A 23,350-nucleotide genomic window follows, 5' to 3' on the forward strand; every position below is an offset into this window, starting at 1 on the left:
CAGCAGTGCAGCTGCAAATCACGGGTTTTTATTAATGCATTCATTCTAATACATTATCACTTCCATAGTAACAGCTCATTCACAGGGACCTGTATGTAATCTCCATATAAATGGATTAAAAATCATTGATATGGTGAAGGTTTCTGTAAGAAGATGTTTATTTAACATTTATTGAAGGAGTCTCCAGCATCAGGGCTTTGTATCAGTCAGCAGTAAAATTGTAACTATGCTTATTCCGACATCTTTAGGACAGAAGAGTTTACATTTTTTGGTTTCTCAGCAACATTACAAACTGCAGAGAAATCACAAAGCATAAACTCCTGCGTCCTGAATAAAAGAGAGACTGGTGAGGGAAAGACAGTTTATAGCTGCTATAATGCAAGTGAGATGTGCAAATAATTTAATAGGCTAGCAAGGTGACTTGCCCATAAAGCAAACACTTTTAAAATAGTCCTTCTTTACGCCATCATCATTCGTGGGTTAATGTTAGGTCTACCCAGATTCTGAACAAAGTTGGGCACATATCGATGGGAGGATATTAAAATAAATCATATCAGATTGAGTGGTATTGTTAAATATCAAATTATTGTCTTAAGAATCGAAATTTTATCAAGTGGAAGCCTGGGGTTTGCACTAATATAAAAAAAAGAAACCTGAACATTTACTGAACTTTTCCTTTAAGGCATTTTTTTTTTATTCAGAGTCCAAGTTAGGTACTATTAGATCTAAAAGTATATTTAGGATGAAGAGAGAGTGGTTACTTTTCCAAAGAGTAGAAAAGGATGAAACTCAAGTATAAACTCCCTTGCGGGGCATCATCACCACTTGCAGGTCTTCTGATTAATTTTGACTTGATCTCTGAACAGCTGAGTCATGTTACTCCACAAACAGGATCAGCCTCCAGAGCACCTATATCTGGAACATTTCAGAAAGCGCTCATAAGGCTGTTTTTGTCTGCTTTGACTTTTTTTTGCTCCTCTTCTGAAAGTTCATAAACAAAAGCCAGGGGCTGACACACTCCAGGAGTGAGCAGAGGAGCGTTAACCAGACACGGTGGCAAAATGAACAAACAAAAGGAAGTCCTCGACTCAGGAGTTATGCCTCCACTTGTAAAAATTGGATATTAACATGCAACAGAAAGAAAGAGAGAGATGGAGAGTGGTACTTTCTTCATGACATAAATCTGCAACTTTATCCTGTGCAGCTAATTCAAGCATGCATATGAGAAAATCAGGATAAAAATTTTCACTGAAAGAAAAAGAAAAAAAAAAAAAAAAAGACAAAACAAATGCGAATCGAGCCAGATGTGCCTAAGTCTGAAGGTAAACATTATGAAGTAGCAGGCACTATGGTTTCTGCTGGCAAGGTGGGCAACAGATGTGAAAACAGGAACATTTTGCATGTGTGTGTGTTAGATGCAGTGTTTTAAACCCATATGAGAAACTACGTCTGTTATAATTAAAGAAGTTCATCTGGCATAAAGTTGATACTGAATCAAAAAGACGATCTTCGCAGGGTAAAATAAGGTATGTAAAATAAACTCATATTTGAGATATATATATATATATATATATATATATATATATATATATATATATATATATATATATATATATATATATATATATATATATATGTAATTGAAAAGATAAAAATGCAGAAGCTTATCTGTGCAGAAAAGCAAAAAAATTGTTTTATATATATATATATATATATATATATATATATATATATATATATATATATATATATATATATATATATATATATATATATATATATGCTTGTAAATTTCCAATATGGATTTAATTACATGAAGAAAAGGAAAAAAAAAAAAAGAAAATATCTATTATAGGTGATGATAAAATGTAGCATTAATGAAAAGTTTTGTAAAGGACACAATTAACAGAATGTACAGAAAAGCCGATACTTTAAAGCTCTGCATTTTTTTCCACAAGTGGAGTGCGCTAAATAGTATAAACAGTAGATCCGCCGTGTTCAAGGAAATTACCTCCCAGAACCGCTGGCACAAATCCAGCACAGACACACACTCGTGTGTTTTCTGAGAGAGTCAGAACGAAAGAGCGAGCGGACGAGTGCGGAACCAGAGAGCGAGGAGGAGAAGAAATGAAGAGATTAGTGCTGCAGTAGGTGATGCGAAACGGGAAAAAAATGGACATAAATCCCTCAACACAAGCCACAGAAGTGAGATAATTCTCTGGGTCTCGTCCTAGGAAAAGAATCTGAACTCTGTTTGGTTTCTCGTTTTGTGTGAGTACTTATAAAAACGTGTGAAGAGACAAACTAAAGGAGCAAAGGATCACGGCTTGGGAAGTTCTAGATGAGTGAAGACGACACGGGGAAGGAAAAAAAAAGGCATGTGGGATAAGATTGAAGAACAAAGAGCACTGATGGATTGGAGCTGAAGGTAAGAAAGGTTTAAAAATAATGAAGGTTGTTATTGGTTAAATAAAAACAATATGGAAAGAATTACACACCTACGTGAGTTTGAGGTTTGAGTTGAGTCTGAAACCAATTAAAGAAATGAACCATGCAACCTGAAAAATGCTGGAAATAAGCAAATAAATAAATAAGAAAGAAAAAAAATGGAATTGGCGTCAATCCATTAAAGCTATCATTTTCATTTTCAGATAATCATTTTCAAAAGTGAGATCAATTATATTATTAAAAACCTTTTAAATCAACTGTCAGATTAACACCTCTGAAAGTTAAGAAAAGGAAAATTAAAAAATATAATGCATATAAGAAAATATGTACATTATATTAAATCAAAGCTATAAAGCCAGTGTACACATGAATAATATCATTAACACTCACCAGGCAAGTGCTAAATTGCAAGTGGGGTGAGGGGGGGGGAGAAGAAGAAGAAACATGCCATCTGTCCTAATTCATCAAATTTCATTACAACACGAAATGGCCGAGCTCATGAGCGAACAGTGATTACTGCAGATCTTCACTTCCTTGCTTAATTACTTCTCAATGGTCTAGAACTAATGACAGCACAGGGAAATCGGACATGGTTTATAATAATAAATGTCGAGCCGAATCCGAGATAAGGACATCTGAGGGAGAAGCACTGGGCTGTGGAGTAAAATTACAGTAAAAACAGTAAAATAACTGAGCAGAAGACTTGGGTTTGAACTGTGATTAAAACTTGGTGCAGTGAAATAAAAATAAATTACTGGCATATTAGATGATGACAGCACTTTAATTCTGGTTGGCTCTTTTGGCTTGACCGTATATCTGAAGCACGGTGTAGCGATACATCAGTGTTCACTGCACCGTGATAAAGATCTCAAATTATTCTACCATTTAGAGCTGGGCGATATGACAACGTAATATCGATCTCATGATAAATGATGTCAAAATACACTTTCCTGAGATATCGTGAGTACCGTCTGGATTATTTATTATTTTTTTTTTTAATTTTTAAACAATTACAACTGATTGGAATCAGCAGATTAAAATGTAAATTTTTTTCCAGAATTGATTCCCTCCATTTGTGTTAAAATTTATTTTTGTAGAAATAAAAGTATTCTGATTATTCTAATGCATAGCAATTGTTTTTTAATCAGTAATATTTCTCCCTTTTGATTATTTATTTACAATAATTAAAATGAATTTGTAGATGAGTACAATGCATATGGTGCATAAAAATTAATTAAATGAGAAACTAGCGTGGTGCAGATTTTCCGTTGTACCACAGACACTTAAAGTACATCGGAACTAGTAGTGTCTAAAGTGATTGTGATATTTGACCATCAGCAGCCAACCAGAAACATGATCTGATATAAGCAGGAAGTAAAACATCCATGATCACTATGCACGGAACTGGTTATCTTTATTTTATTTATTTTATTTTTTTCTTATAAATTTAACAGCTATAAGGCTTAGATATTAGTTACCAGGTGGCAAGTAGGGTGGCATAACAAAGGGGGGAGGAGCATACTATGTGTATACTGTGCATTTATATTGGTCATTGACAAAAAAAAAAAAAAAAAAGTCTCATTACACTCATTCTTTCAGCTTTGTACAAGGCAACTATTCTGTTCTGCTGGCAGTTACTCAGCAAACCTTCAGATATCGTGATACGTGTCATATCGTAGACATGTACCGCAATATACACTTATCAGCCATAACATTAAAACCATTGACAGGTGAAGTGAATAACATATCTTGTCACAGTGGCACCTGTCAAGGGGTGGGATATATTAGGCAGCAAGTGAACAGTCAGTTCTTGAAGTTGACATGTTGGAAGCAGGAAAAATAAACAAGTGAATGGATCTGAGCGACTGACATGGGCCAAAGTGTGATGGCGACAAGGTCATGAGTGCTCATGGGGAGCGAAGGCTAGCCCATCTGGTCCGATCGCACAGAAGAGCTACTGTAGCACAAATGGCTGGAAATGTTAATGCTGGCTATGATAGAAAGGTGTCAGAACACACAGTGCATCGCAGTTTGCTGCGTATGGGGCTGCGCAGACACAGACCAGTCAGAGTGCCCATGCTGACCCCTGTCCACCGCCGAAAACATCTACAATGGGCACGAGAGCATCAGAACTGGACCATGGAGCAATGGAAGAAGGTGGCCTGGTCTGATGAATCACGTTTTCTTTTACATCATGTGGAAGGCCAGGTGCGTGTGCGTTGCTTACCTGGGGAAGAGATGGCACCAGGATGTACTACGGGAAGAAGGAAAGCCGGCGGAGGCAGTGTGATGCTGTAGGCAATGTTCTGCTGGGAAACCTTGGGATCCTGGCATACATGTGGATGTTACTTTGACACGTACCACCTACCTAAACATTGCTGCAGACCGTGTACACCCCTTCATGGCAACAGTATTCTCTAATGGCAGTGGCTTCTTTCAGCAGGATAATGCACCCTGCTACACTGCAGACATCGTTCAGGAATGGTTTGAGGAACATGACAAAGAGTTCAAGGTATTGACTTGGCCTCCAAATTCCCCAGATCTCAATCTGATTGAGTATCTGCGGGATGTTCGTTTTGGTGCCATACTTCCAGATACCACAGCGCACCTTCCGATGTCTTGTGGAGTCCATGCCTCAACAGGTCAGAGCTGTTTTGGTGGCACAAGGGGGATCTATACAATATTAGGCAGGTGCTTTTAATGTTGTGGCTGCTTGGTGTATATCTTTCATATCACTCACCTGCACTACTGTCACCATGTTACAAATTAAAATGTTCATCATGCGTGCTGTGTGTTGCTTGAAACCTGACACAGAATTTTGAAGGTTTCAAGGTTTCTACACTGTAGTGTTAAACTGCTGAAGTCTTGGCATGATTCCTCTCAACATGTTTACTTTAAACTCAAAAACCAACACCACACAATTATATTTGCTTCTATCCTTAATTATAATATAGCCAAAGCATTAAAAAGCAAGGATTTAACACAGAATAGAAAACGCTCATCTACCAATAAAGGCGAGTTCTTGTCGATAGTTGTTCATTTCTTGACGGTTTCTCTCCACTCAATCTGTGGCATGCTACATATTTGGTATAGAGAGCTAGCTGCCATGTATCGCTTGTCGTTCATTCCTCCATCCTGACTGACTCTCTCTAGCCGCAGTGGGACAATGCTGGCCGAGCCCCAGGAAAAAGACACAGCACGTCGTTCTTGGTCCAGGCGAGCAAAAGCAGCATGTCTTCTCCTGATGGAGAGAAGCTGCACTGGGCCTCGCTGCTCTTCCTCATGGCCATCCTGCCCACCATCGGAGGAAACATCCTGGTCATCCTGGCCGTGTCGCTGGAGCGCAAACTCCAAAATGCCACTAATTACTTCCTCATGTCTCTAGCTGTGGCCGACCTGCTGGTGGGGCTGCTGGTGATGCCCATCGCTCTCGTTACCGTGCTGTACAGTAAGTCAACTCTGTACTCACCTTCACTACAGCCGACTCTACAGCTCAATTCACAAATTTGGTTTTTTTACATCACAATAATTGCAAAAGCTTTAATTATGGTTTATGAAATTGTGACAATATTGCATTAAAAAAAATAAGTATATTTTCAATGATGTTCAAAATAAGTGAACTAAGTAAGTAATAAAAAAAGCTTGTCCTGCTGTTATAGTAAAATAATCAATGATGGGATGGTGATGGAAGTGGAATTACTGTTACCACCCCAAAGTAGTTCTTATAACAGCAAATCCCAAAGTGTTTAATTTGTCTTACACCACAGCAGTTTGCCAAAGATTAAAATTTTTTACTTATTAAAAAACAAAATGTCATAGGTTTTATCTGTTTACAGTTACAGTTAATGTTGTGGAACATCCACAAGTTAGTTCCTGTTCTTGCTTACATCACAGCAGATATAAACTGTCACTCTCTCACCAGCCTGTCTTTTAAAATTCTCTCTTGAAGTCGAAAAAAATGCAGCTTGTCAGGTGAGCATAAACTCTGCTGTCCTTTAAGATGTCGGAAAACTTAAAGTTACAGCTTTACTTATGTTAATAAAAATAACTGTTTCCTTACAGAAAACATCATCATATGAACGTCATCCACTGTACAAGTCACTGTGAATGAGCTGTGACTATACAAAGATAACATTAGAACGAACACATTAATATAAACCTGTAATTTGCAGCTGCACTACTGTCAGAGCTGCTGTTATAGAAAATTCATCAACAATCAGAATCCAGAAGAAGCATTTTAGCAAACGTCTATTTGCAGAAATAAACATGTACACCCTGATGTATTATGAAAATCAAGTATCAAAAATGTTATTGCTCACCCCTAAAAATAAAGCCCTAAAATCCTGGCTTCAGTCCCAACAGAGATGTCAAACAACATTTAAAGAATATATCTCAAAACTTGCCAGTTGGAATAAAGCTATAAATATGAGCGAGTGTCAGGATTTTAAAGCTTCTGTAAGAACTGCCATTACTGACTGTGTGGAATATTGTGATACATCTGATAACCAATGTTTGGCACCGAGTTAATTCTCTAGCTATATGGTTTCTTTAAAGTAGATGAGCTTTGGCAGGTCTTTGTCGATTGAACTTGAACTTGACACCAGTTGGATGAGAAGGATAGGCAAAACTGGATTCAGTGATGGAAAGAAACACAAATAGTTTCATTCCCATGAATTCAGGAATGCAAACAAATGCTGTCATAGTCTTCACTGTAAATTGCTAACATTCGTTATCTGAATTCTTCAAAAGTGCAGATAACGTTGTCTCAAAGCAAGACATACCCCTGAAAAGGCACCGGTACGCACGCAGCTGTTGATTTGGCTTATATAGGCTAAAAGCAATCCTTGCCAGTTTAGCATTCAGCGCCGGTGCAGGACTCTTTCTCATCAGATTAGATGGGAGTTGGTGACAACATGTGGGCTGAGTCACTGGTGAACGTGCTGATCTTACGGAGTTTTGAAAACCAAGTCTTTTATCTGTATAGGAACCATATGGGAAGCTGAACCCATGGGATCACAGATTAAACGCTTAAGCGAGGAGAAATTCTTCCTTCGGTCAGTCCACATAGAAAAGGGGGAGATACATAACCACCAGTATTATAACTGTACGACGCTATCACAGATTCTAATAACAGAACTTCAGATTTTCAAGAAAGATGACTATAAAAGTGGTGCAACAGTAGCTCGAAGGTTCAGTGAAGGGAAACAGTTGGAAACTTAATAAAAGTGGACATAAAAAAAAGTCATTATAAACAATATGGCCAACTTCTTGAAGATTAAAACCTCAGTGTAGCTTTTCTTTGGAGTTGAGGGACAACGTAGAAACAGAGATATAATAAGTTAAAGTCCATTTCAAAATGATCTCATGTTTGTTTTGACTGTCAAACTGACAAAGGACAGTCGTTGCATTTATTGAAATATCTCTGCCATTTTTTAGTCAGAAAAACAGTGTTGGATTCTGCAGATTCAAATCTGGCTGAACTGGTTGGGTAAAACAAGCCGGGGATAAGTAGAAAGAGAGACACAGAGGAGCTGGAGGTTTTTCATCACAAATATTGACAGTTTTATACCCGGACAAAATCATAATAATAAGCATTGCATCTTAAGGATCACTCTAATGTACCTTTACATTATTACATCTGGAAAGATAAAATGTACCTCTACAGTACTTTTGTTTAACTGAAAACTTTAAGAAAAAAAAAATCTAACTTTTTTGACGCATGCATAATGAGAGTTCGGAACCAGTGACTTTGAACAAACCTTTTTTCCCCTCCTTTATTTCTTCCAAGTATACGGTCAGACTCTTAGCTGAGATATACGTCTAAACAAGTCTGACTGTATTTAAAACCGGAAAACTAAAGAGCCGTGAAAGCCTCAGCAGTTTATCGTGAACCAGGGCCGTAAAGTTATTTACGCTTTATTCTAAAAAGTGACCGATATAGAGGACCTGACAGATATTTGCAAGCGATAAATGGCCACGTCTTGTTCAGAGTTCATATGGCTGTTTAAAGATTTTTAGGTGGAAACAAACTCGAAATGTACCAGAAGGAAGGAACTCTCAAGGGTAATTAAATCATATTAGCGAGACAGAAGAAACGATAATGAATGGCTCTGGAGTGCAATGACTGCTTATTTATCACATACTACGGGACACAGAGGATGGTCTAGAGAGCCTCGCTTAGTGTTTATGTCTGCCTGGACGTTCGAGGTCATTATTCAGCAGCTCCATGTTGTAGCTTTTATTTGCTGAGGTGGTGTAAAAATTCAGAGCATTAAAATATTCAACTACATGATTATGTTGCAAGGAAATGGAGGAAAAATAAAAGTAATGTAAAATTTTTTCTGTCTTTAAGTTAAATATTTGTTCGAAATAATTATTTTATTTTGTTGGTGTGAAATCTGTAAATTTGCAGGGTTTTTTTTATTTAAACAATAATCTTTTGCTTTAAGCATTATTATATGATTTTTGTAATACTGCCCACCCCAACAATGCAAAGATGCATTTATGAAAACAATTTTTGGTTTTTGTTTTTATTCTGGACCATTTTAACCCCAGTTTTTTTTTTCCTTCTCTGTACAGCAACCTGGAGTGTAATGGAACACACTACTTGTATTAATCAATCAATTTATTTATTAGTAGTAGCAGTATTTATAACTCAACTTCATTTTCTGCTTGAATTGTACGATTTTACACTTTCTGAAAGCACTACATAAATAAATGTATCAATAAATATTATTAATATTGACAGTATTGACAGCATGACATCCTTTCACTCAACAATTCAGGTATATTTTTAAAGAAGGATTCACTAGGATTACAAAGTCAAAAACGTCACACGTTAAAGCCTAATCCCTTTTTAAGCAAACAGCTAAATGAAAAATTGCCCATGTGCAGAGCAGAAACAGAGCTACTTGTCCTGTCTCCACATCTGTTAAACAGGTGAAAACAGAACTCTGTGTCGACACCTTGAAGTATTAAATGGTTCCATGTTAGGGTAAATATGGGAGAACAAATTCAGACAGAGCTCAGTTTACTGTAAAAGGACACCACCAGAGCAAAAAACACAAGAATATACTGGGGGTAAAAGAAAGAGAAGAATCTTATATATTCATCAAGGATGGAGAGAAATATTTACATGGGAAATTTTAGAACCAGACTTCTGGCAGAGACTATCCTTTTACACTCCTCTCAGGAATTACAGAGCAGAGAAAACTACCTGCCCGTTCTTTTCTCAGATTTTCTCTAGTATCCGATCCAGCATTTTTTTTTTTTTTTTGCTGATCATGGGTATCAGATTGGCGCAATTTCTAGTAGAAATTACAAATAATTAATTGGTCTATCATTGTGTGAAATTATAAGTGTCTTAATGAAAAGCCTTTACGTGTAGTTTAAAAAAAAAAAAAAAAAAAAAAAAAAAAAAAAGAGAGATGTAATCACGGTTACATAATTATATGCATGGGTGGTGCTTCTAGATCATGCCTTTTCACTGGAAAAACAGAATGCTTCAGAAATCTGATTAAAAGGCCTGCGCTGACATGAAAAATTGGAGTGGAAATGTTTGGAGTTGAAAAGGTGGGGCAGTATGATATGGGCTCCAAGAAGTGAAACAAATCAGTGTACGTTGTTTCACAAAGTGAAACAATTTGTGGTACCCGTAGTTTCTATATTGACTATTAGTGCAGATGTGAAATTTTTCATATGATCAGTGATCAATACTGTGTGTTTCAGATTCAGTATGGCCACTTCCTGATTTCCTGTGTCCCATCTGGCTATTCCTAGATGTTTTATTCTCCACAGCGTCCATCATGCACCTTTGCGCCATCTCCCTCGACCGCTACATTGCCATCAAAAAGCCCATTCAGCACAGCCAGTACAACTCCCGAGCCAAAGCCATGGCAAAAATTGCACTCGTCTGGTTGATATCGATAGGTAAGCTCTCAAATATCAAGACGTTTTCATGATTTAATGTGTGAATTGGCCATGAGTGCAGCGTTTTCGGTGCAACGGCACAAGCAAACACCAGTGTTACTAAGGAATAGCATACGGGACAGACTTTCCTGTTTTTCACTCTCGCATAACCTTTCACTTTCCTCAATTACTGATGAAATGCTTACACAAAGGAACAACTGCTTAGTTTCTTTCGCTTTTATCTGATAATGAGATGACAATTTTGGCAGGATGGCTGTTTGCACCACTTAAGTAACTGATAGCTAGTAGCAATATACCAGCTGTTGTTTATTTTGTTGCTGCAAGGAATAAAACAACCATGCCAAGGCAGCTTTGACACATCTCTATATACAATAGATTTAATAAAGTCTAAGCCAGGAGTGCTGGAGAAGAAGTGACAGAACAGCACTACTTCCTGATTAAGACTCACACTTTCTAAGAAAACTATTATATCTAGCTTTCAAGTGCATCATTTTGGTCTATAATAAGATGTAATAATATCTGAAGTCATGAACCTTTCATACTAAACCAATCTGGTAAAATTTTATCACAAAAAAGAAACACTTGCGCATTTGTATCGATCAAAAGGAATTCGTTTCAATTAACAGTTCTTGATGGTGGACCCCAGACTTCTGGACCTGACTTAGCAAAACAATTATCTGTTAATGATGGAGCTTTGTTATATAACTGTTTTGACCTGGAACAAGAAGAGATGACACATCGAGAGTTCTGCTCGTTAACAAAAGGACCAGGTGATTATTTTGACGGTGTTGTCTGGAACACTGTGGCGTTTGGCGCTACAACAGAGTTGTGTTTTAAATCCATGAAAGGCAGATCTTGTGCAGTGTCACTTCAATAATGACCATGCACGCCGTGTCCGTGCTTATGCTGAAGGCTTACAATTGCATACACGCTCATTTGACAAAGCAGTGTTACTGAGAAAAACCAGACAGCGCTAGCTAAAGTTATGGAAGCCAACATCAGTGGAATGGTATGCTATTTAAAGATCTACAGCCAATAGCATATCGACATTTTTTTTTTTTTAATATAGATGGATCGCTCCTTTATATTCAGTGAGCATTCTGCTGTACAGTGCAGAACGAAGCCAGTCTTGGTGCCACAATGATCTGAATGAATTTAAATGATCTTTCTCTCCAACAGGTATCGCCATACCCATCCCCATCAAAGGACTGAGAAGCTCAAATCATGGATTCAACATAACTTTCAACAGCAACCACACCTGCATGTTGACCTCACAGGGCTTCTGGGACTTTAAACTATACGGCTCTCTGGCGGCCTTCTTCATCCCCCTCATGATCATGATGATTATATACCTGCTGACAATCCAGGTGCTGCGCAAGAAAGTGTATCTCCTTAGATCGAGGGCGTGTCAGCGAGTCAACAGACCCATGGTGTGTACGGTCTTCCAAAGAGAGCAGACGGTCCCATCTCCACCGGAGAAAGTCTGCATGCTGGATGCTAGTAAAAAGGACCAAATTCTGCAGCAAACAAACCCCATCACAGGGGATGAGATTCCCATTCGGCGACTGTCCACCATGGGAAAGAGATCCATGCAAAACCTGAGTAATGAACAGCGAGCCTCAAAAGTCCTGGGGATCGTCTTTCTGTTGTTTGTGGTCATGTGGTGTCCATTTTTCATCACCAATGTGACATCGGTGCTCTGCGAGAGTTGCAATGGCAAACTGGTGGAGAGTCTTTTGGACATTTTCGTGTGGGTTGGTTACGTTTCTTCGGGCGTCAACCCTTTAGTGTACACACTTTTTAACAAGACTTTCCGGGGAGCATTTACGCGTTACATCACATGTAACTTTGGCGGCAAGAGAGCGTCCAGAATGCAGCGCAGGAACCTGACCAAAATAGCTTTCCAGTCTTCTGTTGCGGAAAACTCCAAACTGTTTATGAAGCATGGGATGATGAACGGTATTGGTCCTGTAGGGTACCAGAGTCCTTTGCGAAGACGACCCACAAACCTTCAATCCTCCAGTGGTGTCTTGCTGGATACGCTTCTTCTCACGGAAAACGAGGACCGCAAAACTGATGAAGGAGTCAGCTGTTTATAGCAAGCTTTGATAGCTTTTTTTTTTTTTTTTAAACAACACCACCACACTTATGGCTTAAAATGCTCAATCTAGCTCCTGCACTTGACAGACCAGTATTCATATTTCACCTCTTGCAAATTGAAAAAAAATTATTTGATTAAGTCTGAAATTTTCAGCACTTTTAAAAGATGGTATTTGATACTGGAATAATATGGCTGCAGAATTGTGGAGAACAGGGAATGTAAAGAATTCCAGCTATGTGTAGCATCCATGAAATACACATGCATGTGTATGACCAAATGTGTGAATGCCATGGCTTTATAGGGACATACAAAGGTTTTTCTGATTATCATGCTGATGTTAAAGGTCTCATTTTTGCTACTTTGAATGACTGATACTGGAATAACAGAAGCATAATGGATGTTTCTCTCCATGTGCAAGATGCTTAACCAGTGGAATCATCTTAGGGTTATTGTATGTTCTTTGCAAGAGCTTAAATAATTCCTGAAGTCACTCATTCTCATTAGATCCTCTGATCAAATTGTAAGCTTTAAAGACACTAATTTTTTTCTGGAATAACAGGTAATGGTGAGATCTAAGGCGGCTTTTAACCATGACAACACACTTACCATTCTTAGCTAATATCTAGCCTTGCTTGCTGTCTAGATTAGAATTATTATTATCAGCAATGCAGATGAAATAGAATTGTGTAACTCTGGTGATGAGGAGGTTGTTCTCCTTCACTGTAGATTTGGAGGCTGAAAATCACACAGAAAAACATTGAAAATAATTTTTTTTTCCTTTTTCAAACATGTCCTGTTTGTTTATCTTCCTCATTTGTCCACCATCTTGTGACTTGATAAGGAGGAATCAGGAGGTACAAAATAGCTTGACATCAATTGGCAAGTTTCTAAAATGTTGAAAACTTTTCCAACTTTATTAAAGCCCCATTGTGGCCAAAATACATTCTTCCCATAGGACACAGACTTCAAACAGGATTGCGTGTAAAATGGTTTCGGGAAGAGAAAGCAGCCTTACAAACACACACCTCAATGAAACGAGGACTGTAGTATGTGATAACTAAATTAAGCAACAAAAAGCAGAAGAACAGGTATTGCTCTGTTGTAAATTTTATATAAGTTTAGAAAGCTTGAAATTGAAAACAAAGCAAGAAAATAGACATGATCAATCTGGAATGGTCAAATGATAAACCTATTCTATTGTTAAATATGTTCTGAGGTTATTGATTTCAAATCCCAGGACTCACAAAGAGTCAATTTTGGGGCCTTGAGCAAGTTTGACAGAACCTACTTTGGATAAAATCACCTGCCGAATGAATGTAATAATAATGTAATAAACTCAGCTAGTCACATAACTGAGTCTACTATAAGCAGCCTATAAACATGAGGCCTTCTTATGATGGACGTGCTATACCTTCTAAATTAATGATTTCTATAGAATGACTCTAAATGTACAAAGGGGAACAAGTGTGTTTAAGAGCTCTTTTTTGCCTTCTTATAACTCACTTTCTGCGATGTTATAAATATGCAAACTTGCAGATATTAAATGAGAAGGGAAGCATTTCTTGCTAATTAAAACTTTTCATTAAATACTTGGCATCCGTGAAATGAATTCAACAATGTGAGAATGCATGTGTCAGATTTTCCAAAATAGGAGCAGTTAGGTTCATCCATTTGCTTTTACAACCTTTTTGAAGAATTCCCGCACAACGACATGCTATGGATCCAAAACCTGCAGTTCTTCATGTATGTCACTGTGCAGGAATTCTGCAAACGAAGAAGACTTACTCGTTCAGCACAAGACTTGCATTTTTCATTTTTCTGAGCACTCACACCTCAAAGGTGAGCTAACCACAGTGCTCCAGTCCTATGAAAGTATGGTTTTGTACATCAGTAACCATAACTACACTTTCCTTGCCAAACATAAAGTGTCAAGTTGAACCAGTCACGTTACTTGGTATGCAGTGTTGAGATCGGATAGCTTCCACACCCGATATGGACTGCACCACAGTTCAGTGGAAATGAGCCCCATAGCACTACTTTCAAGCAGACAAGGGAATGGTTCTCTGGAATGATCCCAGGCTTGGACAGTGTTCACACTTCAACAAATGTACCAACCTCTCAGGGCGAAAGGCATCAAGTCCAGGGGAAAAAAAAAAAAGTGTGAAAACGACCTTAAATTATTACACTTGGTCTTTAACACAAGCTAGTACATGAAGAGGATGTTTTTGTTTTTCTAAGTATTAAGCATCTGGTCACACAGAGGACAGCGTCCTTACAGGCTTACATGTTCACTACAAAATCTAGATATTATTAATCCAGTTTCTCTGGCCATTACACATCATATCCAGTCACTTTCACTCAACATGTAAGAGCTAAAAGCACATGATTGAGCTGAATTGTTGCTGAGCTGGAGGCTCTCTAAACACAGCAAGGATTTATATAGTCTTTAGATCACAGCTAAATGATCATGAGAATATCATATGGCCATTTTAGTGCTTAAAATAGTTTGCCGATTTCCTCTGCCTGGCCCAGAAATAATATCTGAAGTGGAAAGTCACTAAGAAGGATAAAACAATGACTAGAAGTAATACTGTACTTTGTATAAATGTAAAAAGTCTAATTCAATCAAACGCATGCCGCTTCACCAGGGAGGCTGGCAGTGAGATCATAAAAACAAAAAAATGTCCAATAATTCCAATGATGACATGATGACAGCAATGCCTTCTATAGACAAGCTGAACAAACTAGAAAGCTGACTGAATTCGGAAAGTACAGTTATAAACGTAATGTGACAGAGCATGACATTCACAAAGAAATTTGATCCTTAAGAAAAACCTAGCAAAATACTCTAGCAGTAATGCAGGGACAACCAGGACAAAATTCTCTTACCAAGTGTATTTTGTTGCTGAAAAAGTTCTCTCTGTTTATGTAACTGTGCAAAATCTAGAAGCGTAACCATCACAAAATCTTTCCCAAAGTTCTAGCTACATAAAATTCCTTGTTTAAAAAGATTTGCATAAAAGTGATTAACAGGACTGAAATGGACAACAGTTACCTTTTAAATGCTTAAACATGAGTGATGAGTTCATAGCTATAAATAAGACACTTTGACATCTCTGCCCGTTCATCTATAAACATTTTATTTTCGTAGCTGACTTTATTTTGCCATGTCATCATTTCACTAATCAGACCAGAGGAAAAAAAATGCAAATTTGTGAAAAACTCTCTTTTCTCCACAAGTTGCCTTACAGGTTTTAAACATGACCCTGCAACAGAGGGTTTCCTGTACAGAGAGGATTCCAAAAAAAGCTAAAACACCTCAACTATCTCAAGAACCAGTGAGGAAGCATTGTTACTTAAAGGGGGGCTGGGGGGACATGAATAAGCCGTGATTGTTAATGCTCAGGTGGAGGAGATCAGTGTCAGAGTTTCTTTTGGATTCATTATGAGAGGGTTGAAACTCAACTACCGTAAAATCCATTAGAGAAGACTCTGGAAAATATTCCAGAAGAACGCGAGGAATCTGGTGGTTGTATATACACACATGTACAGGAAGATTAATCAGATTTGGCTGGAGGACGTAACACAGGATTTGTCCTTAAAGAAGCCAAAGAGAATGAAGTGTGTATAAACAAAGCGGTCAATTTTTTATTTTTATTTTTAGCTGTAATGCAAAGGTCAGCTATACAAGGTTATATGCTCTTGTGTACCTTCAAAGGACGCTTTAGATGTTAACCATAATCGAAAACAGTCTTGCTAAATTAATAGCCAGTAGGGAGGTTTTAACCATCGGCACTATTAAGGAAAAACGCTTATTTTGCAGGAAATTCGCCATAAGGACATGGACAGGTCTGACCACAGGGAGATAAATTAAGCTGTACAAGCTATGCTGACCAATCATAACCCAGAATTCAACAGCACTGTGGTGTAAAGGTGCATAAAGCTCCCACTTCAAATTGGATGAATGATTTAAACTTATATTTCTTTCAAACTCAGAGTTTCAGCTAACAGTAAACAGGAAGCAGTGATGGAGAAAGAAACGCCACTTCAGATCCTACCTGAACATGATGAATCCGATGGACTCGACGGCAGCTCTGCGCACATCATCATTCACATCACTGACCTGTTTAAAGGAAAAAAACAAAACAAAAAAAACCCACAGTTGTTCAGCACGAAAAAGCGATATCAGACATAATGTCAAGCCATAAATGGTATTCAGAAGGAATTCATTTTCTGGCAATGCTGCTGGAGGACGTCTGTAGTAATTCTGATTCACACGACATAAGTGATCTCTGTATAAATGAATGGCCATGTCTTCAGGATATAAACATACTCACCACACTAAAAACTCCATGCATACAACACACACCTCATTTTAATCAACACTGATTGTTTTGATCTTTATTATAAGCACTTCTGCAGGGGGCATTGCGGGCAGGTCATTAGTAGGTCACATGACCATAACATGTTTGTAGTCGGTACTTGTTCTAGGAACTCTAAGTTACCTAAAACCAACCTAACAAAACTTCATTTCTCTGTCACATCATCTTTAAACACTGTCTATATTTTATTGTTCTGAATTTTAAACTCTAGGTTCAGAGGGAAATGACAGAAAAAAGCATACACTTCCTAGAGTGTCTTTAAGAAAAAGCTGGAAACCACTTTTCCTACAAGATATAACGCAATCATTACTAACATGTAAGTTCAGATGGGATGTATATTTCCTGAAGTTATTTCTACTGCCCATTTTATAGAAGGTGATATACAGCGCCATCTTTCGAGACACGTGCATGCGTATGCATCTAGAAATAATCACATAATTACACACCTCCACAAGGAAAACTAATCCAGTCTAAAAAGGACCATAGTGGATTTTCATTACTCTGAATTCAATGCAATATTCAACTCAACATTCAAAACCAAAATAATGCTTTTCTATATATGACTAATGGTTTGAGAGTTCTATCAGGAGTAAGGAGGAAAAGTAATCACTATCATGCACTCTCAAACATAGCTACATATTTCAGGAAAATGCTGCCGTACATGCTTGGAAAAAAAAATGATGGAGTCAGTATAAAAGGATCATAAATGCACCTGTGTGTGAGCGTGTGAGAGGTGTGTGACGTACATATACAGATCCAGATAATCCTAGATTCAAATCATGATAATTTTTTTTATGTTACATTTAAAATAATTAATTCTGATTTTTCAGATAAATAAAAGTGCTAACATCCACATGCATCCGCCAAGTCTAAGGTGCTATTAATTTTAATGATGAACTAATATTAAAACAATTTTATTTAAAGTAACAGGATTTTTTTTTAATAATGAGTACAAATTATACATTTAACATTTTGGTTCCTCAAGAGGCGAGAGTTGCAATCAGAGCAGAAAATTGGGATGAAATTAGTAACTTTTCACAAACACACAATGGCGCCACCTGCAGGGCAACAGACTGAACCTACAGTATTGCACCTGAACTGAGACGATATATAGATATACACTGATAAACCAAAATATTAAAACCACCTGCCTAATATTGCGTAGGTCCCGTTTGTGCTTGCAAAGCAGCTCTGACCTGTTGAGGCATGGACTCCACAAGACCACCGAATGTGTGCTGTGGTATCTGGACGTGTGGCACCTAGACCTTCCCTTACGTCCTATAAGTTGTGATGTGGAGCCTCCATGGATCAGACTTGTTTGTACAGCACATCCCACAGATACTCGATCAGATTGAGATCTGGGGAATTTGGACGGCAAGTCAACACCCTGAATTCTTTGTCATGCTCCTCAAACCATTCCTAAACAATTTTTGCAGTGTGGCAGGGTGCATTATCCTGCTGAAAGAAGCCACTGACATTAGGGAATACCGTTGCCATGATGGGGTGTACTTGGTCTGCAACAATGTTTACATAGGTGGTACGTGTCAAAGTAACATCCAAATGAATGCCAGGATCCCAAGGTTTCCCAGCAGAACATTGCACAGAGCATCACACTGCCTCCGCTGGCTTGCCTTCTTCCCATAGTGCATCCTGGTGCCATCTCTTCCCCAGGTAAGCAACGCACACGCAACTGACCTTCCACATGATGTAAAAGAAAACGTGATTCGTCAGACCAGGCCACCTTCTTCCATTGCTCCATGGTCCAGTTCTGATGCTCACGTGCCCATTGTAGGCGCTTTCAGCGTTGGACAGGGATCAGCATGGGCACTCTGACCGTTCTGCAGCTACTTAGTCCGATATGCAGCAAACTGTGATGCACTGTGTGTCCTGACACCTTTCTATCATAGCCAGCATTAACTTTTTCAGCAATTTGTGCTACAGTAGCTCTTCTGTGGAATCGGACCAGACAGACTAGCCTTTGATCCCCATGTGCATCAGTGAGCTTTGGGCGCCCACAACCCTGTCGCCGGTTCACCGTTTGTCCTTCCTTGGACCACTTTTTATAGGTACTAACCACTGCATACTTGTCAAAGTCGCTCAGATCCTTACGCTTGCCCATTTTTCCTGCTTCCAACACATCAACTTCAAAAACTGATTGTTCACATGCTGCCTAATATATCCCACCCCTTGAAAGGTGCCATTGTAATGAGATAATCAATGTTATTCACTTCACTTGTCAGTAGTTTTAATGTTATGGCTGATGGGTGTATATAAATCTATCGTTACTTTGAACTATGTTGATTGGATTCCTCTTATATTCCTAAAACTCTGCATTTCTTATACAATCAGCTAATAAAGAAATGAACTCACAACGATTAATAACCAGATGATTATGATGGAATTAAGTAATCTTTCACAGAGAGTTTTCTTGAAAATAAAAAATATTTTTTTTGAGAGAAAAGAGGAGTCACAGCATCTAACTTATCTAAAATATCAAGTGATGCTTCTGTTAATAATGGTAAAACTGCTCCATGTGTGAAAATCAGTCTTCTTTAGGTTTTATTTTTAATTACACCCAGTATGTATTGTCACCAGCTACATACTACTCCTCCTAATACGCTCCTAATACACCTGTACCAAGCCATGATGAACTCGGAATACTCTGAATGGTTTGGGGGATTGCTCTCCAATTGAGATGAAAAATTAAATTTGGTAGTAATACAGAAAATAAAATTCAAAATGTATGTAAACCATCTTGCATAAATTAGACTGAACTCTTTGGTTCCCCTTACTGAGATCTTTTCATTACAATAAACATCTTGCCCACTTGTTTTAAACCTCATAAATAACCTGTAACTATTTTTATCTTTAACTACCTTTATTAAAGCACTCATACATCACTTTAAGTACACAGGAAGTCCTGGTGAGCGTGAGAAAAAGAGAGAGAGAGACATACCGCGACATGCAGCAGGCGTCGGATGGCCTTGTTGTTTCCCGAGCCGCAGTAAGCCATGCCGACTGTGTACATTCCCGAGCGACGCAGAATCGGGTCCTAAGCGGGCAGTGAAACAAAACAGAGCTTCAGGTTTATGCCAAGCTCAAGTCAAGTTTGTATCATCGCCTCATCCATCTCTATAAATACGGGGGGTGTGGGAGGGTGGGGGGAATAATACTCCTCCAGGGCCATGGTGCAGAATAAAAAGACAATGCAGGGCTGTCATTGTAGGACAGGGGTTCTCATAATTTTTTTGACCAGTGTACAAATTTCAAAAGGTTCAATAATCTGTGCTCACTTTGTCCCTGCAGAGGCTCTCGATGAGCGCGTCAGCCTCCTCCATCCTGCCATACATAACCAGGGCAATGCCCACTGCCAGCCCACGCAGGATTTTCTCATGCTGCGTCTCCTGAGCGTAACCCACCATGTCCTCGATAGCCTGCGCTGATTTAGAGCCCAGCATCACCAGACCTAATGCCAGACCTGCAGCCTCTCCTACACACACACACAGACACACACACACACACACACACACACACAGATATAATGTACACATACAGCTGACCGGTTATACCGGTTATATCAGAGAGATATACGATATCAGTATTTATTTATGATGAAGAAAAAAATATAAGAATATAAAAATGGACAAAATCAGAAATAAAACAAACATACCAGAGAAATAAATAAATAGAAATAAAAAGAAAAAGAAAAATAGAGAAATAATTCACTGAATTACTGAATAAGTAAACAGAAAAGAACAAACAGAAATAAATAGAAAGAAAAAAAAACAAAAAAAACAAATTGAAATTGAAAACATAATTACCCGTGACTGCGTCATCCTGGTATAGGTTTGATTTGAGAAGTTCATAAACATCCTGTCGGGCCGTACCAAGAGCTGCTAAGCCGAGACCCAGAGCTCCGCCATGACGCACAATCTGTATAAAAGGAAGTATAAATAAATAAATAAATAAACCATCCAGCTATATTTCTGCAGTTTTAATAACTGTACATCATATGTCTCAGGAACTCACATCATTGCTAGCATTCTTTAGCTGACTGAGCAGATAATCGATGATGTCCCCCCCATGGTTAGCGTGGATCAGTCCGAGTGCATAAAGGCCTCCACCTTCCTGGTAGGCGGAGCCTGGTGATGTGTCTTTGGGCAGGTACGTGGCCATCAGCTGCAGGGCTTCCTTTTCATGGCCCTGAAAGAAAAATATTTCATGATTTGACCTTCTGTCACATAAATTTATCATGATGTCAATTATTTTTATTTTTTCCAAGACAAAAGCTGTTTACCTTATGAATGACACCGAGACTCGCCGTGGCTGTGAACTTTGCCCAGTTTGTAGCTCTCGCAAGCCACTCCAGATTTTCTCTATAAGAAAATATTAAGTCTTATATATCTATTAAAATTTTATACAGCAGTTAGTTAGATCTGAAACTTATTCTAGCCGTGCAGTTAGACTTATCAATCTCCAAGCTGTTTCAAATCCTAAACCACATTTATGATAGAAAATAACATACATCATTATCACTATTACTACAATTACTAACGTTTTTGTGATGCATGGCATGGTCAAAAACATGACGAACATGCACATCAGAAGTGATGGACATTACGTTTTGGCAAAAGATTGGACCTGGGCCCCTTTTGACATTGTTCTTAACTATGAACATCCAGTTTCACCAAATTTGTTACACGCATCAATCTTTTAAATACTCCTCATAGGAGATTCATCAGAATCAAACCAAATTTGATGACCAGAACACCAAGATTTCCAGAATGCTAAACTGCAAAGGATTTTTGGCTATCCTAACTGGTGAACAGATACATGCCATGAAAACAGGAAATGTGGCATAATTCCACATCTACATTATACAATGTGGCCCAAAGTTCACATCCACGTTCAATGATGTCCCATAACATCCACATGCCAATACAGTCTCATGAAACAGACATTGCTGCAGTCTTGGTCCCATCAATTGCTGCTAGATACACTTATTATCAACACAGTAGCCAAAACTAACTGCTTTGTACACCTAGGATCTGTAGCATACTTAATTATTCTTTCTGCTAGATGTCAGACAAACACAATGCCAATTTAGTGTTTTGGAGAATCTTCTCTCTGATACAGTGAGGGAACTGCGTCATGTTTACAATGAAGGCTGAGTGCAAAGACTGGACTATAAAGTTTTTTTCATAGAAGGCTGGAACAACGTCTATATGTTTACTTCATAAGTAAAATAATTCAGCGTTTTGAGAATAACAGTATAATCAGTCTGCCTTTTTCCTCCAAACAACTGCAAATTACATTAGCTGTGTGTTATGCTAAAGAGTCGGGTAAAAGAGCTGAATGATTAGCCGCTAGTAAAATCTATTTTTTCCCCTGAATAACACCAATATCTTGTTGCTATGCAACAAGGTAACAAAGATATTTGAAACAAAGTGTAATCGCTTTTTTGATCGCCTATTTCTTTTCTTTACATTGTTAACCCATTGTATAAAAGCAACAGAACTGTCAAGGTCTTATCACAAATAACACACTCTCTCTGTCATGTGCTACCCCCCTGAATATAGAGTCAATATTTTAACTTTTTTTCTTTAGTGGAAATTATAAAATTAATAAACTCAGCAATGACAGTAATACTAATAATGACAGGAAAAACATTAGTTGTGAAAATAACCATGGAAAAAAAAAAAAAACATGAAAAAAAGAGAATTACCTGAGAAACTGGTCGCTTGTGGTTCCTGTGTGCATGAAGGAGTTTGCTATAACCGTCGCTGTGTGGCATACCGAATTTCGTACTGCATCCTACAATTGAAAAATAATTGCCCATTTTAAATTACAGTTAATCCAAGAGATTCAAATACGTTTCATATTACAATTTATTAAAACAATTTTGTGGTGTTACTGAAAATTAGATAAAAGATCTTATAATAGCAGTGTATGTCTATTATGTCTATACAAATTAAATGCAGAACAGAATAAAGGCAAACAGTTAAAAAAAAAAAAAAAATTTTACTGAATAACTACATTTGCAGTAAAACGCTAAAACTCTAACTCTAACTCCCACCTTTGTGTTTTTGAGGATCATTAAGTCTGTGTTGTTGTTTCGAATGAGGAACTGCAGATGAAGCTCGATGGCCATTTCACCGCTGAGGATCTTGATCATTTTTGAGTTCTGGTCTTTTGGTTCGTCCTTCTGTTAAAAGAAAAGACACAAGCAATAAATGTGGGTACATGTGCAAAATAACTACTTATTTTTATAACGTTTACTACCTCTATAGTTGCTACGCAACATGGCAAAAACATCAAAGATGTGGAGTAAAATTAAACATTTCTATGTTTATTTAGTTCCTGATGAATTTCTTTTTTTCATGGTTACAAAAAATAAACCAGAAAACATTATTCTTGTAGATTTGGGTCCAAAAATATGTTTGCTCCATCCAATTCTGTTCTTACACAAAATGCATCAGATTACACACAT

At 37.9% G+C, this 23,350-nt stretch overlaps 2 protein-coding genes across 5 annotated transcripts in view; one reads left to right on the top strand and one right to left on the bottom strand.

Annotated features, from left to right (window-relative positions):
* psmd1 (proteasome 26S subunit, non-ATPase 1) overlaps positions 1–23,350 on the bottom strand; it is a 47,398-nt gene that overhangs the window by 16,377 nt on the left and 7,671 nt on the right. For both annotated transcript variants that reach the window (XM_026930518.3, XM_026930517.3), the window contains exons 9-16: positions 22,937–23,065; positions 22,586–22,674; positions 21,158–21,236; positions 20,890–21,063; positions 20,682–20,793; positions 20,154–20,350; positions 19,817–19,912; positions 16,537–16,601 (exon numbers count right to left, since the gene is read on the bottom strand). In XM_026930518.3, coding sequence (XP_026786319.1) covers positions 16,537–16,601; positions 19,817–19,912; positions 20,154–20,350; positions 20,682–20,793; positions 20,890–21,063; positions 21,158–21,236; positions 22,586–22,674; positions 22,937–23,065 — 941 coding nt within the window. The remainder of the gene's footprint in view (positions 1–16,536; positions 16,602–19,816; positions 19,913–20,153; positions 20,351–20,681; positions 20,794–20,889; positions 21,064–21,157; positions 21,237–22,585; positions 22,675–22,936; positions 23,066–23,350) is intronic.
* htr2b (5-hydroxytryptamine (serotonin) receptor 2B, G protein-coupled) lies at positions 1,793–14,065 on the top strand. Of its 3 annotated transcripts, none has more exons than XM_026930521.3 (4): positions 1,793–2,428; positions 5,608–5,896; positions 10,177–10,377; positions 11,557–14,065. In XM_026930521.3, exons 2-4 carry the CDS (start codon positions 5,680–5,682, stop codon positions 12,474–12,476), a joined length of 1,338 nt encoding a protein of 445 aa, XP_026786322.1. In that variant the 5' UTR covers positions 1,793–2,428; positions 5,608–5,679; the 3' UTR covers positions 12,477–14,065. The 3 variants fall into 3 exon arrangements, with proteins under 3 accessions (XP_026786322.1, XP_026786321.1, XP_053094058.1); XM_026930520.3 differs by having other exon boundaries at positions 1,794–2,428; positions 5,602–5,896; XM_053238083.1 differs by lacking the exon at positions 1,793–2,428 and having other exon boundaries at positions 2,436–5,896.

The sequence above is a fragment of the Pangasianodon hypophthalmus genome, chromosome 11, assembly GCF_027358585.1.
Source record: "Pangasianodon hypophthalmus isolate fPanHyp1 chromosome 11, fPanHyp1.pri, whole genome shotgun sequence".
In the NCBI taxonomy this organism is placed as follows: Eukaryota; Metazoa; Chordata; class Actinopteri; order Siluriformes; family Pangasiidae; genus Pangasianodon; species Pangasianodon hypophthalmus.